This window comes from Rhipicephalus sanguineus, chromosome 3 (genome assembly GCF_013339695.2).
Source record: "Rhipicephalus sanguineus isolate Rsan-2018 chromosome 3, BIME_Rsan_1.4, whole genome shotgun sequence".
NCBI classification, from domain to species: domain Eukaryota; kingdom Metazoa; phylum Arthropoda; class Arachnida; order Ixodida; family Ixodidae; genus Rhipicephalus; species Rhipicephalus sanguineus.
Genome location: NC_051178.1, coordinates 228,064,339 through 228,079,164, shown reverse-complemented (window position 1 = coordinate 228,079,164; position 14,826 = coordinate 228,064,339). Strand labels below are relative to the sequence as shown.

Here is a 14,826-nt window from a genome sequence, read left to right as displayed (position 1 = left end):
ACTTTTACATTTCCCCTCATCCACATACAGTTGCCACCTCTGCTCGATACAGGCACGCCTTGTCTCACGCCTTCGAGCCCATGCGCTAACAGATAAAATAAAAGGAAATAGTTCGGGCAAGTTCCTTCCCTGTTTTGCAGCAGAGCTTCCATTTGTAAGCAGGTCCGCTTCTTTCTGCTTTTCACATAGCGGGAACCTTTTTCCTCACCTAGGTTCTTCCTGTTAATGACGTGGCACAAAAAATAGCGTTTGAACCAAATCCTCCGGCGACACGCAAGGAGCATCGAAATATTCGGCTTCTGTTATTATTTTTTTTGGCACTTTCTACAGCACGGCTCCGCTTCTGACAGCTGTGCCCGTTTCCGCGGCCGTCTTTTATTTTGCGTTTGCGATGCGCCCCAGGTGGCAGGTGTGCATGCTACACGTTCCCAGACTGTACTCGCGAAACAGCATCAACGTGGAACAGCGAGGGAACAGCCATGCAGAAGCTGTCTCGATGTTATTCGGAGGCGCTGAATCTGTGGGAGCTGCCTTCAAAACCGCAGGAGACGTTCGATAGGCGGTCTGGAGCAGTACACTCATTTCCATTTTTTTTTTGGCGCGTCGCCATTTTCTCTTCCATATGCGTATTCGTTTGGAAGCAGAAAAGAGCAGATTGATTGTGTTTTGGCCCGAGCGCAGTCGGAAGGGGTGAGAATGTGGCTCGATTTCGTGCCACGCGCCAACGACGGCGCGCCGACAGAACCCGGAAAGACCTTCCGGCAGAAGTATAGGAATCTGTATCACTTAGTGCGGAAACACCTGTATCCTTATTTGTGTGTGTGTGCGTCTTGGGTCGGATCGTGCAGACCTATCCCAGACACTTGGCCCTGGCTGAATCTGCATTCAGACACTGCCTTGTATGCGTGTATGTAGTGATTGCAGTGGCAATCACTAGTGGTTTCCATTTGCACTAGCTGACACAGGTGCCGTGTAATACCGCACTGGAACCGAAATTTCGAACCGACAGTGTTTGCGCGCCATGTCGTGCCGTAGAGCGATTCGCAACTTGAACGGGGCAGTGTACAATCCGGCGTGGCTTGTTTAGACAAAAAACAGCGGCACATGCATTTGGCGCACTAATTCATTGTGTACGTCCAAATGGATTCACGTGCACATCTTCTTGTGCTATTCCTTTATGCGATTCGGCCTACACCTGTACTTATGAAATATTTCCTTTTCTACATTGAAAAAAAAAAACTAAACAAGAAATCCGGACACTCTAGAGCAAGTTAAGTGCGTGTTTTTGTTGGCAAATGAGTGCGCTTCTTTTCGTCTTCCTGGTTCATTACTAGTGTTTCAGTTCTGCGCCAGCTCATTATGGCAGTCCGGCTTTGTTGTTGACGCGGCTTTGTTGTTGACGCAGAGAAAGAAGAATCACATTGTACCTGTTGTCACGAACTCGTGACGTGGGAGTGGTTGGGAATTAATGCATTTCAGTTGGAAAGTGAGGCGCATGTGCCTTGGGGGGGGGGGGGGGGTGCTGATTGTGTGCACGCAACCGATGTTAGTTTGAGCGTGTAAGCGGTATGACAGAAAGATAAAATCATACCTGACAGTCGTAGCAAGATCCACTCGGGCCCACACGCACGTAGGGTTCCGCAAAGATGTCAAAGTAATCAATAATCATGTCTGGGGTTTAAGGGTGCCAAAACCACGATAGGATTATGATGCAAGCCGTAGGAGAGGGTCCCAGAAATTTCTACCACTTTGTGTTCTTTAACGTGCACTGACATCGCACAGTACACGGGTCTCTAGCATTTCGCTTCTATCGAAATAAGACAGCGACGGCCGGGCTAGAACCTACGAGCTTCGGGTCAGCAGCCGAGCACTGTTACCACTGTACCACCAAGGCAGACGTCAAAGTAATCTGTACCTTCCTAAAACGTCAGTCGCTTTCCTTCATTTGAGACAAAAAATTGAAATGCATTTAGATTAGGCCCTTATATAGTCATTTCGCAGGGGTTCTCGCGGTGATGAACCACTTGAGCATTTTGTGAATGGCTTTAAATACCAGAAACCTCGGTATTCAATGGACAATAAAAGTATCCAACGCAGACACAGCTGCTACGGATATAGTTCCCGCCGGCATTCATGTTTTTCGAAATATATCAACTTTCCTCACTTCATATTTTGAACTAATTCTGGTGAATGATGACATATTCTGCAGTTCCTTGCGCCACCTTTGCCCTATAGTTTGCATGTGAGATAAAAGACATGGTAGAAGGTAACATGCAGGAAAGTTTGCTTATGAATTCAAGTACTAGCGTGGAGCGTAGAGAAACAGGCATATATAGGGTTAAAGAGGAACAAAAATAACGATAAACACAGTAACGTCGCGCAATACCAATTTCGGGGTAGACCAAGCTAGCGAAACGGCCGCCAGCGCACCATGAGCGCGGCACGTAAGTCATGCTGTATGACATGCTTTCATGATTTTCATGTTAAGTCATGTTAATTATGTTCGTCACACAGTCACATCGCGCAATACCGATTTCAGGGTAGATCAAGCTAGCGAAATTGCCGCCAGCGCACCATGAGCGTGGCACGTAAGTCATGCTGTACATGACATGCTTGTCATGATTTTCATGTTAAGTCGTGTTATTTATGTTCGTCACACAGTCACGTCACGCAATACCAATTCTGGTGTATAGGCTTCCCAAGAAACGCTTAGCGGCGCTGCTGCTCTTGACAGGCAGCGCCATCTATGGCAGAAAGATAGAAACTGGGGTGTAAGCAGCGCGCGTTTTTCCCTTCTCTCCAACGCGTTGCCGCTCGCTTCTGGGCACGTGCAGAGCTCTCGCGGTGCACTTGCGGCGCCCCACAATGTACCGCTTGCAGTGCGGCTTCAAAAGGATCTTCAAGCTTGACTGGCACTTCCGAAAAGCGAACTTGATAAAATGAGAAAGGCTCGTCAATCACGTTAACGGTGAGGAGCAGACGATCGACGACAACGACGCCCGACTCAAAGCGAAATGCATTTCCCAAGTCGCGATTACACCGTGTAGGACGTATACCTCGAGGTTAGTCTCATTCTGTCATGTTAAAGATGAATAATGGTCCACATGCACTCCGAAATGAAGCCGTACACGCTATCGATGTTCTGCGGTGTGGACTGCGAATCATATGATTGTTGTTTTGATATGGCATGCTTACAGTAGCAGCCGTGTACTTTCGTGAACAAACGTTTGCGGCGTGCGAAAAAAAAGATTATACGGCCATGGCACTGCTTCCTGAGAAGGTTAGAGTCAAGTCCTCCGTGCCGCTGGAGAATCACCCACCGATTAAGACGCGAGGCAGCTAGCTGAGCTTTAACCACTGTGAAGCAAGATGAACTGCTCGCCTCGTTTTCTCGACTCTCGCGTCATGCTTGCAGTCTCTTTTACAGCGAAAGCTGTTATGAGATCATTTCACCGGCCGTTTTTGGCGCAGTAGTTGTCCGCCGCCGCTGCCGCCACCGCCGGTGTCCGTAACCAGTATCGCTCGAAATAAGAAAAAAAAAACGAAAAAAAAAATTCCAGGATGGAACAAGGTTCGAACCTGGGCCCTCTGCGTGGGAGCGCAGTATTCAACCTCTGAGCCATGCCGGTGCTTGAAACTGCTTTGCAAAAAGGTCCTATACAGGCTTCATGTCGGGAAGGAACCACATTAGCATATGCAATATAGCGTGGTAGAAGAGTAAAATAAGCACCAAGCGTCGCACAACGCAAATTCTGTAAACAGGCGTCACACAATGCGAATTGCGCAATGAGTAGGTTGTTGAATGCATCAAACCCATTACAAAGGGCTCTGCCATAATTCTTCATCGTCATCAGGCACAGCATCAACAAAGTGCGCATAATGCTTTACATGCGTTTAGCAGGTACCACGGCTCTCCGTAGAATGACGAAAAATGGCACAGTGCCTGCTGCCCTACTTCTCAAAAATTATAATGATTTGTAGCGTAGTGGGTTCCTCGCAAGTGCACTTGTATTGGTTGCCAAGGAAGCCCATAAGCGCATGAACCATTTACTCGGGTCGGGGTCTCAGTAAAATTACAATGATTTATAGCGTAGTGGGTTCCTCGCAGTTGCACTTGTATTGGTTGCCAAGGAAGCCCATAAGCGCATGATTCATTTCCTCGGGGTCTCAGCAAAATTACAATGATTTAGAGCGTAGTGGGTTCCTCGCAAGTGCACTTGTATTGGTTGCCAAGGAAGCCTATAAGTGCATGATCCATTTTCTCGGGGTCTCAGTAAAGTTCTTCGCCCCCCCCCCCCGTCTCTCTCCCACGTCAACGTATGTTATACAGCATGACGGGAGAGGGAAATAGCGACCAGGCGTCAGCCAATGCAAATTACATAACTAGTGGGCCGTTTGAAGCTTCCAACCCATTACAAAGGGCTGAGCCATAATTCTTCATCGTAATCAGTCGTCACCTCAACGAAGTGCACATAATGCCTTACGGCCGTGTAGCTGGTACCTCGCTTCTCCGCAGAATGACGAATAATGGCTTAGTAGGTGCTTCCCAACTTCACAAAAATTGTGATTTATGGCGTAGTGGGTACCTTTCCAGTGTACTTGTATTGTAGCCCCAAGAGATCTTACAGGGGGCTCTAAAAACTCCGCTCTTCCAGCTTTCGCTGTGACTGTGCTGCGGTTTCAGCGCAGGCCTGGCGTTTTTTTATGATATCGACTTGACAGGCGTATAAAACCTGTTGCATGAACGCGGCTAGAAAATCGCACAAAGTCAGAAGATGGTCACTTCAAGGTTGCAATTGCAAAGCATGTATTAAGTGCCAGTTATATTTAGCGGTTTAAATATATATCACCCTAATAAAGTGACAAAAACAAAGCAAACCTGCAGAACGATGCCAAAGCTTGCTGAAAATGCACAGACGTCCGTTCCGGCGTGATAAAGCAGCCTTCCCGACGCGTGAAATGCAGGCGCCGAACTTCTGACAATGTGCCGAGTTCAGTTGAATTCAACCAACCTCGCAACGCTAACGGTGTAACGCGAATTTGAACGTTCAACAACGACGGGTAGGTCTCACGAGCACAGGGAATCAAAACACAAAGTTGCTTCACCCACAACCGTAACTGGACTTAAACAATGCGAGAAGACAGCGAGTAATCATTACTGTAGTCGCTGCGTGCATGCGCCGCGTTACTTACCGATTCAGGTAGTCGGAACGAACGAAAGCGATGAACGCAGACAGCCAAAATAGAAGGCGAGACAGCACTGTCAGCTATCCACGCTTGCCGCCTTTATTTCTCGTGCGACACGCCCGGGAACCGATACAGTTTAACACGTGAATCGTGTGCCTTGGGGTTGTCTGCACTGTTGTGGCTGGCCACTAAACCGCAATACTTCGGACCTCGCTTGCGCTTCCGCGGGGTCGCTTCTGCCATCGCGGAAATGCGCATCTTCGCACAGCAAGCCTCTCGGTTCAACGTACCCAGCTGACAGCCCCCCAGTTACCCGCACCGAGAGAAGAACGCGTGCGCACGTGCGCTACCGCTACCGTGAAAGGGGCTGAGTCGGCCGCGCCTAAGGTTCAGAGCTTTCCGACAGAGCTGCAGCGCGGCTGGCGCGCCGCTGTCGTCGCGCCGCAAACTTGAGCTTGGGTTCCCTATATCAAGCTAGCGAAACGGCCGCCAGCGCACTATGAGCGCGGCACGTAAGTCATGCTGTACATGACATGCGTGTCATGATTTTCATGTTAACTCGTGTTATTTATGTTCGTTACACAATAACGTCACGCAATACCAATTTCGGGGTAGATCAAGCCAGCAAAACGGCCGCCAGCGCATCAAGAGCGTGGCACATAAGTCATGCTGTACATGACATGCGTGTGATGGTTTTCATGTTAACTCGTGCTATTTATGTTCGTCATACAGTCATGTCTCAAGATACCAATTTTGGTATATATCAAGCTAGCGAAACGGCCGCCAGCGCACCATGAGCATGGCACGTAAGTCATGCTGTACATGACATGCGTGTCATGGTTTTCATGTTAACTCATGTTATTCATGTTCGTTACACAGTAACATCGCGCAGTACCAATGTTGGTATATATCAAGCTAACGAAAAGGCCGCGAGCGCACCATGAGCATGGCATGTATATCATGCTGTACATGACATGCGTGTCATGATTTGCACGTTAGGACCTGTCAGTTATGTTCGTCATACACAGTTAACAAAACGGTCGTAAGAGCACCAAGACTGTGGCATGTATATCATGTCGTTCATGACATGCATGGCATGATTTTCATGTTATGGCTCGTCATTCATGTTCGTCATACAGTCATGTTATGTCATACGAATTTTGGTGTACATTCGATAAACGAAATGAGCAGGAGAGCACAAAGTCGTAGGCGGCTAGATAGATAGATAGATAGATAGATAGATAGATAGATAGATAGATAGATAGATAGATAGATAGATAGATAGATAGATAGATAGATAGATAGATAGATAGATAGATAGATAGATAGATAGATAGATAGATAGATATGCTCAAAGTCGAAGAAGTTCGCTAAGAAATGCTTCGCATTTAAAAAAATATATCCCACTTGACACTGATAATTTGTGTTGCGCTTTATTATTATTAAGTATGCAGCAGAGGCGGGACAATTATTGAGGTACTATGTAGATGGGTAGGGGAGAAACGACGGTGGCACATGCATGTTCTAAACTATTTGCTTAAGGGGAATACATTCATCAGATGCCACGGAATAGAAAATAAAACGCTGGCGCCACTTCAAATTGGCATGTATATAAAGAAAGTGATTGTCAAATTTGCTGTTTCTGGAGTATTTTATACGCTTCAAGGGCTCAAGCGTTTGTGTGTGTTCTTGAAGTTCTTAACCTGATGTGCAACTAACAGTCCGACGATGTTCGTACGAGTAGCGGAAGCACCACGATGTATTCACAAGTGACAAACAAAATGCAGTGGAACCTCGCACGGTGAGCGCGGTGGAAGGAGGCCAGGCGCAGCTCAGCTGCGACCTCGGGGCTCCGGCGTCCGACGACTTCGCGGTGCGTATCCGCTGGCTCAAGGAGCACGCCGAACCGGGCGGCGAGGGTGACCCTGGCGGCGGCACGGTGCCCGTGTACAGCGTAGACGTCAACTCTCGCACGGGCAGCCTGTCGCAGATCCGCCAGCGCACACACTTGGGCAGCCTCCGCGGCAGGGCCTACTTCTCGGTCATCCAGACGCCGGCAGTGCTCAACGTTGACCGGCTGAGGAGCAGCGACAACGGGACCTACGTGTGCTCGGTCGATTTCAAGATGGGCTGGACGCGCACGGCAGTGGTTCATCTAGTCGTCGTCGGTGAGCATACCTCATGTATTCCTGGGCATCGAGATAATTACCTTATTTGCGCGAGCAGGCAAAGATTAAACCGAGAACACGAGCTGTGGCCGCAGCACTTCTGCTTATATTTCCGTGCCAAAATTTCACTTGTTTCACCAAGTGCCTTCGCATGTACGGTGAGCTGTGTTGCCACGTATTCGTGCGAAAGACGTATCCATGTGGTGAATACGTCTTGCGACTACGCTTTCCCCATGACTCTGTGTGGGTTGCCTTTTCTCGTTATTTTGTTCCTGCCGGGCTGTTTCCTTATCGGCTGGTTGATAACAGGAGACAGGACACTTCAGCTCTTAGGAACACTGCCCGCACACTTTAGCCCTGACGATTTCTTGCATGTTTTTAGCAAACTGAGGAGTGTCCCGGGCTGTCCCTGGGAGGCAACGACGGACGGGGCGACGTCCTCGTTGGGCGCGCAGTGTACGGGATGAGATGTAGAAGACGGCTGGGCCGCGGCTCACTGCTCAAGTATGCAATTTGTCGAGACCGGGGAAAAGAGGAGACAACGGGAAGAGACGGGGTTGATCCAGTACACGGCTTTAGGGGGAGGCGGAGGGGGTTACGTCGGGAAGACATAGAGTGGGCACTGAAAAGAGGGAGCGGTGGAGGGTACCTAAAGCGGCCAGCGGTTAGGATCGAGGGAGGGGCGCATTAGATATTCCATTACGGGCCGCTTCTCCGGCGCGCCTCCAATGTCTATATACCTAAGCGGTTCTCGGCAAGCCGCCCCTTCAGCATCGTCAGGTATTCAGCTAAATGCGCGCTTCCACAACTGCCGCCGCCGCTGCTTCGGGAACCCTCTGCTCCTCTGCTTTTTCTTCTCTTTTTTTTCCGCCCACTCTCTCGCCACACACATGGTTGCCTCACGTTGATACTTTTTCTTTTATTTCACCGAGGCTTTGACTACTAGCCATAAGCGTATAGGTTGCAGGGCGCTTCGCGAGCGCGTGCTCTCAACCGATCCACATCGTTGTGTTCGGTATCCGCCCAGTTTACTGTGCTCCCCGCAGGAAAATGCGTTCCCGCGCTCCTGATCCCCTTCGGCATCCGCTATTTTGTTACGATGTCGACGTCCTTCCCTTCACTTTCGCCATTTTATTTTGTTCGCTTGCGGTCTCGTTATCGAAGCAACTCCCTCCCACCTTGCTCGGATACCCTGTCCTTCGCTCGTACAAGGGAACGCGTTGGCCACGCCGGGGACGGCGCACCACCTACATAAGCGGCCGAAGCGAGTTGACTGCATGCGGTGCGGCTCTGCCCAGCGTTAACCCTAATTTGGGCGTGCCTAAGTGAAAAGGTGATGGCTCTCGTAAACGCCGCGCAGCGCGCGCGGTGCGGGCGCGCAAAGGAGGCGGAAGAAGCGAAAGGACGCGGCCGGCCGGCTCGCTTTGGGGGGGATATCGCTGTACGCTGCAATTATGTGCGCCCATCGTGGTCGGATCGAACGGCCCCGACCGAAGCCGTTAATGCGCGGCCCTGCGAGGCATCAAGCCGCGTCACGAGGGGCAGCTTTTCATCCCTCTTCAGCGCCTCTCGCGCATTTCTTGTTTCAGCAGCTCGCTCGCTTGACTGCGCTGTTCAGCCGAAAGAACCCAAAACACTTTATGCTTAGCGCACCTTCGTTCCGGAAAGGCGCGCATCGTTTGGATATTACTAAGCCCGGCGCGATATTGCTTCTGGTTCACTAATTAAGAGCCGCGAGAGGGCTTTTACTTATCCATTGAGTACCGCGTTTTTTCTAACGCGGAGGTAGGTAGGGGGGCTGGTGGATGGAAACGGTTCGGGAAAATTGCGGTAGCGTCGGCCAGAGAGAGCTAGTTGAAGCAGGGCCGCTGGCATTCGGCCTTTTAGCGAAGTAGCGATATTAACACGTATCGCCGCCTAATTGCTGCGCGAGTTAGGTTTACTTTGAAGAACACCACGTGCCAGCAATTACTGGGATGGTTTGTAGGTAAGCAATGGATAAATATGGGGAGAATGCAGGCTCCGGTATCGTCCTTTTATTACCATTTTAGTCATACGTCTTTCTTTCTATTATTATTATGTTTTGCACTGCTGGTTGTAATTGAAGTGGAACTCGGAGAATGTTAGGTGCATTGTTTTTTTTGATCGACGTTATTGAAGATTGAACGTGAGCCGCGGGCATGTTCTGTAGCACCTTTGCCCCTCTCCCCGTGCACCCCTTTTCTCCCGCCTCCTTCTAATCTTTTCATTAACGCAAGATAATTTAATAACAGCGCGTAAAAGAGGGATCGAACACAGAAGTTAGAAGATACGTACAAAACGCTCGGTATCTGTAATATGTTGTTCTCTCGTCTCACTCGTGGCGATTAGATAATCATGAGTAATCGACTATCCTGATTTTTTTGCTGCAGCGACTACTCTTAAGCTTTAAATGTACCTGAAAAATAAACAGTTCAGAGGTCCATAATGGAAGCTAGTAGAATGGAAGTAGTAGTTCGTGACGCATGCGTGAGCAGTCCGGCGCATGCGTGAGCAGTCCGGCGCATGCGTGAGTAGAACATCAATTGTCTTGTTTAATAAATGACTCGAGTACACGTGTGTTCGCGGTATACTGCTTTTGGTTGAACTAGGCGGATAAGTGTGCTTGAACGTGGTCAATGACGTTGTTTTGTCATGACTCTGATGACGATGAAAACACTCCTTTATTAAAGTGCAAAGAAAACGTTGAGGGTCCCTATTCCGGGACTCCTATGATAACCTCTGCGATAGCCCGGGCCCGCTGGACGAGCGCCCGACAGACCTCGGGGGCGCTGTCGCGAAGGATGCCTTCCCACTGCTCTGGGGTACGGGTGGACCGAAGGATTGGTAGGAGGGAGGGAAGTAGGCAGCGGTGCACTCTACGGTGACGTGAAAGGTTATGGCGCCACATCCTGGACAGGCGTCGGTATAGCGAGTTGGATATAATTTGTGCACGAAGTGCAGATTTGGAAAAGTTCGGGTCTGCAGCCGGCGAAATGCGACAGCCTCCTTTCGTGTGAAGGGCGCTGGTGGGAATTGGTATCGCGGTCGTGACATCGTGAGAAGTGAGAAGTGGGGAACCTAGCTCTGTGTTGGCCGCCTCACTGCGCGGGGCTGCTCGGAGGGTGAGTGTTCGAGCGGCCGCATGGTCGCGTTCATTACCCGACAGTGAAGCATGACCAGGAGTCCAGAGCATGATGTGGCTGATGTCTGAAGCAACTTTGGATGTACGTAAATGAATAGAATGTGAGGTTTTGGGAATGCCGCGACCTGTTAGTAAAGTCCGACATGCCGCTTGCGAATGGGTGATTATGTAGTGTGCTTCCGCGGGGAGGCTCAAGGTGTGTTGGATGGCCAGGGTAACCGCCAGGATCTCGCCCGAGTCGGTGCCTGAACATGGTGAGGAGATCGAGGCAGCACTTACTATCTCATGAGTGCCGCTAACCACCACCGCCGTGTGTCCGTTTGCCGTGCATGCCGCGTCCGTGTAATAGACCCTATCCTCCTCAACCTCGCGGAGAGTGCGGTTTAGGTATCTCACCCGTGCCCGCCGACAACAGGTGTTGCGCTCAGGGTGCATGTTGCATGGTAGCGGATGCACGCGAAGTACTAGAGCTATTTGGAGTGGCACGGAGGTCCCCTGTGTACCGGAGGTGCAGGGGGGACTGGGTGACCCAGGCTGGTGAGTAGCTGTCTGCCCGTTGGACTGAGAAGGAGGCGTTGGCGCTGGGCTTCGAGCACTTCAGCGAGCGTATTGTGCACTCCTAGTGACACAATGCGCTGAGTAGAAGTATAGTGCGGAACCCCCAACGCGACCTTGATAGCCTTACGGATGAGCGTGTCCACTCTTTCACGTTGTCCTTGCGTTAACCGGTGAAAGGGAAGGTGATAACGAAAGCGGTTTAGAATGCACGCCCCGCTCCCCAAGGCCCGAGCGTCGGTTGCTTACGCGTCGGAGCATGACGATTATCTGTTCCGTCTGGCGTGAGAGTAGAGAGATGGTGTGTCTAGCCCTGCCATCTGCTTGAACGTAAAGTTCGAGGATTCGTGCTCGCTCTACCTGTGGGATGAGTGTCCCTTCGACGAGTACATTGAAGTGGGGGGGGGGGGGGAGAGGATTCTTACTGCGGCCGCGGAAGACCAGGAGCTCAGACTTGTTCGGGGCACAAGTGAGGCCGGCCTGTCGAGCATAGTCTGACACGACCTCGACTGCTTGTTGAAGCCGGTCTTGAATGGCATCGTCAGAACCCCGAAACGTCTACAACGTGATATTGTCGGCATACATGGCATGGTGCAGATCCTCAACTTGCTCAAGTTGTTTGGGAAGACCTGACATAGCAATGTTAAAGAGGGATGGCGAGATCACAGCTCCTTGAGAGATGCCTCTGCCCGGCAGGTGGATGATACTGGAGCGATGAGGGTCTATGCCAATAGTTGCGGTACGGTCCCGAAGGAAGGCTCGGACGTAGTGATAAACTCGAACGCCGCAGCGTGATTCGGCGAGGTTGCTGAGTATGAGGTCGTGCTCCGCATTGTCGAAAGCCGACTTAAGGTCCAGCGCAAGCAAAGCGCAGGTTTGGGCCCCCCGCGATGGACACAAGAACTACTCTTTCAACTGGATTAACACGTCCTGCGTTGACAAGTACGGGCGAAAGCCGAATTGCGTATGCGAGAAAAAATACTTTCCTTCCAGAAATGGCTGCAAGCGTCGCAGGACAACGTGTTCCATGAGCTTGCCTATACATGATGTAAGTGAGACCGGTCTCAGATTTGCGACGGAGATGACCTTCCCCGGTTTTAGGATGAGGGAAATATCCGCATGTCGCCATGCCTGGGGTAGCCTGCCGTTCCGCTAATGCTCGTTAAACGTCTTCACCAGGCGCGTAAGATCTGCGTCGTTCAGGTTTCAAAGTGTCGTGTCGGATGTGGCCCATACCCGGCGCTGAATTCTTGCGGATAACCTCTAACACAGAGCGGACCTCTTGAATTGTGATTTCGGCGTCTAGATCTGTGACGTACGGGTACGGGTGGTACTGTGGACTCACTCCAGAAGGGATATAGCGCGCCTGCAGTTCCTGCTGAAGTCGGTCGGGAGAGTCCCGAAACGAGTGGGTAAGGACGTGCAACCGCTTTTGTGCCTGCGTCTTGGTGCCCGAGGGGTCTATAAGTGCTCGGAGAATGCTCCATGTCTTAGCGGTACTGAGGGTGCCGGACAGACTGTTACAAAATCTCTTCCAGTTGTTACTCGTGAGTGTCTGGGCGTATTCCTGAGGTATCTATGCGCGCGGTTTATAGCTCTTGTTTATGTGGTCGATCCACAGGCGAAGGAAGCTGCTGAGAGACACGGTCTCTCGACGGCTCTTAGGCGGCGACCCAGCCTGGAAACCTTCAGGATCTAAATAAACTTATTTACACACATGTTACAGCCATGCATACTTGACGTATGACGAAATGAGAGTGCATATACCACAGGGATCAGAGAAAAATGAACCTGTTGTTGAAAGTTAGGGCTGTGTTGCGTCGAGCTTAGAGTTTCACAATAGTACGCTAGAGGGAAATCTGGCGCCAGCGTCTATGGGCGCTGCAACGCATGGCACTTCAGCCTGCATGAGAATGATGGGTAGTGCATGAATTTGCCTGAGCTTCGTTCTTTCGGCTCCGTGTGTCCTGCAGCCGGTTTGTCGAAAGATGATGTTCAGCAAAAGTTGAGCAGCCCCCCTTCACCACTTTGACCTTTTTCATCTGACCAATTCAAGTGAGCTCACGAGGTTCACAAAGAGCAATTCATTTATCCGAAATAAAAGTTAAAACACAACAATAAACAAAGCCACAAGTGCGTTCGAAGCTGCAGGCACGAAGACCAGGCAAATCCGTCTAAACTACCCATCATTACCATAGTGGCTGAACGATCGCAGCGCCGCAGTTCCCTCTAGTAAGCATTGTAGGGAACTTTATGTTGTTGAGTGCACCTCTTCTACTGTTCCTGTCCTTAGTCTACGCTACCATAAAGAAGAATGCAATATTACATGCCCACAGAGTCCCCCTCATGTAATAAAATAGTCGTTCAACAAATATCTCGACCACAAGACTGTGGAAGCATTTCCGTGCTTCCTGGAAGCACGCTGTTGATAAGCCTGAAGCGCCATTAAAAAAAGATAAATTATTGTTTAAAATTGTTGGCAGTTTCGGCATGTTTCTTTGCTAGACATCCGCAAAACTTTTTAGTGAAGGCATTTGTGGATGAAATAAAAAAAAACGTGCTCAAATAGTCGCTAGAACTATAGCGGCAGTTGCTTGTTTCGTTACAGTACCTCCGAAACGACCGCTTATCACGGACGAAAACGGCACTGAGATTCGAAACCTTACCCGTCCATACGAAGAAGGCGAAGACTTGACTCTTGTGTGCGACGTTTATGGTGGTAAGTAATATGAAATAACTTCAGCGAGCATTCATGTTTTTTATGCTTTAGATTGCAACTTGCTTGCTTTTGGGTGTGCTCCAATGCATACTAAATTAGTTCATCCTAAATGTGCGTTGCATGCAAAACGATCTCACTGTGAATAACTGTGAGGCAGGCCGCCGTTATATTGGCTACGCTTAGTTAACGCAAGCTATGGTTCTGAGGAGGACGTGTGAAACCTCTTCATTTTTATTGTGATTCTTAGCAATAAGACAGTGGACACTACTATGACGTTTCACACGCTTGTAATCGTTCGCATGAAGTGCGACATCTTGACAATCTGCTGTACATCTCGATAATTTGTGAAGCGTTCCTGTACAAGCATCTTACAAAAATGTGTTACTTATCATGACATATTAGTTGATTTATTGTATATTGATATATTGTTTGATATATTCGTTTCTTGTCAAGGTAATTCTAGCCTAACAAGTTTAACGCAATACAAATCAAGAACATGTCACTATATGCGGCAATGATACACTCTTAATCAGGTCCTGGTTAAATGCTGGCTATAGCCAGGAAATACAAAGTTGTCCGGTTTCTTGGTTATACCTAGCACTTAAGCCGAACCTGATTAAGAGTGTAGAGAAAAATGCACGGACACCATCGTTGTATAAACGTACGCAGGAAAGATATAGGGGTTTTGAAAAAAGAAACGCTTACAGTTGAAAAAGGAAATTCGTCCTTGTCAGGGATCATGGCGATTTCTTTTCCCTCTGTGACGCTTTCCTTCCGAGAAGCCCGCATTTTATAACTCCGTATATTCGTACTAGAAATTGAGGGATAGCCATTTCTTCCTTTCACGAACCTTCTACCTTGCGAGCTTCCGCAGATCTAATGTGGTGCAGGACTACGCGAACAAAACATATAATAAAGCACTCTAAAATGCTAGTCGTTGTTTGATGCCTAATACGCACTGTCAGCTTTTTTATTTACTTTATCTGGAAAGCGGTGACTGACCCACGTCGGTCGAAGAGCTGCAGCTGCATGGA

General features: G+C 49.5%; 1 protein-coding gene across 1 annotated transcript in view; it reads left to right on the top strand.

The window, feature by feature from the left end:
• The first annotated feature begins 2,256 nt into the window (after positions 1-2,256).
• LOC119386336 (nephrin-like) overlaps positions 2,257-14,826 on the top strand; it is a 24,024-nt gene continuing 11,454 nt past the window's right edge. The window contains exons 1-3 of the mRNA XM_049414313.1: positions 2,257-2,266; positions 6,975-7,355; positions 13,682-13,792. Coding sequence (XP_049270270.1) covers positions 2,257-2,266; positions 6,975-7,355; positions 13,682-13,792 — 502 coding nt within the window. The remainder of the gene's footprint in view (positions 2,267-6,974; positions 7,356-13,681; positions 13,793-14,826) is intronic.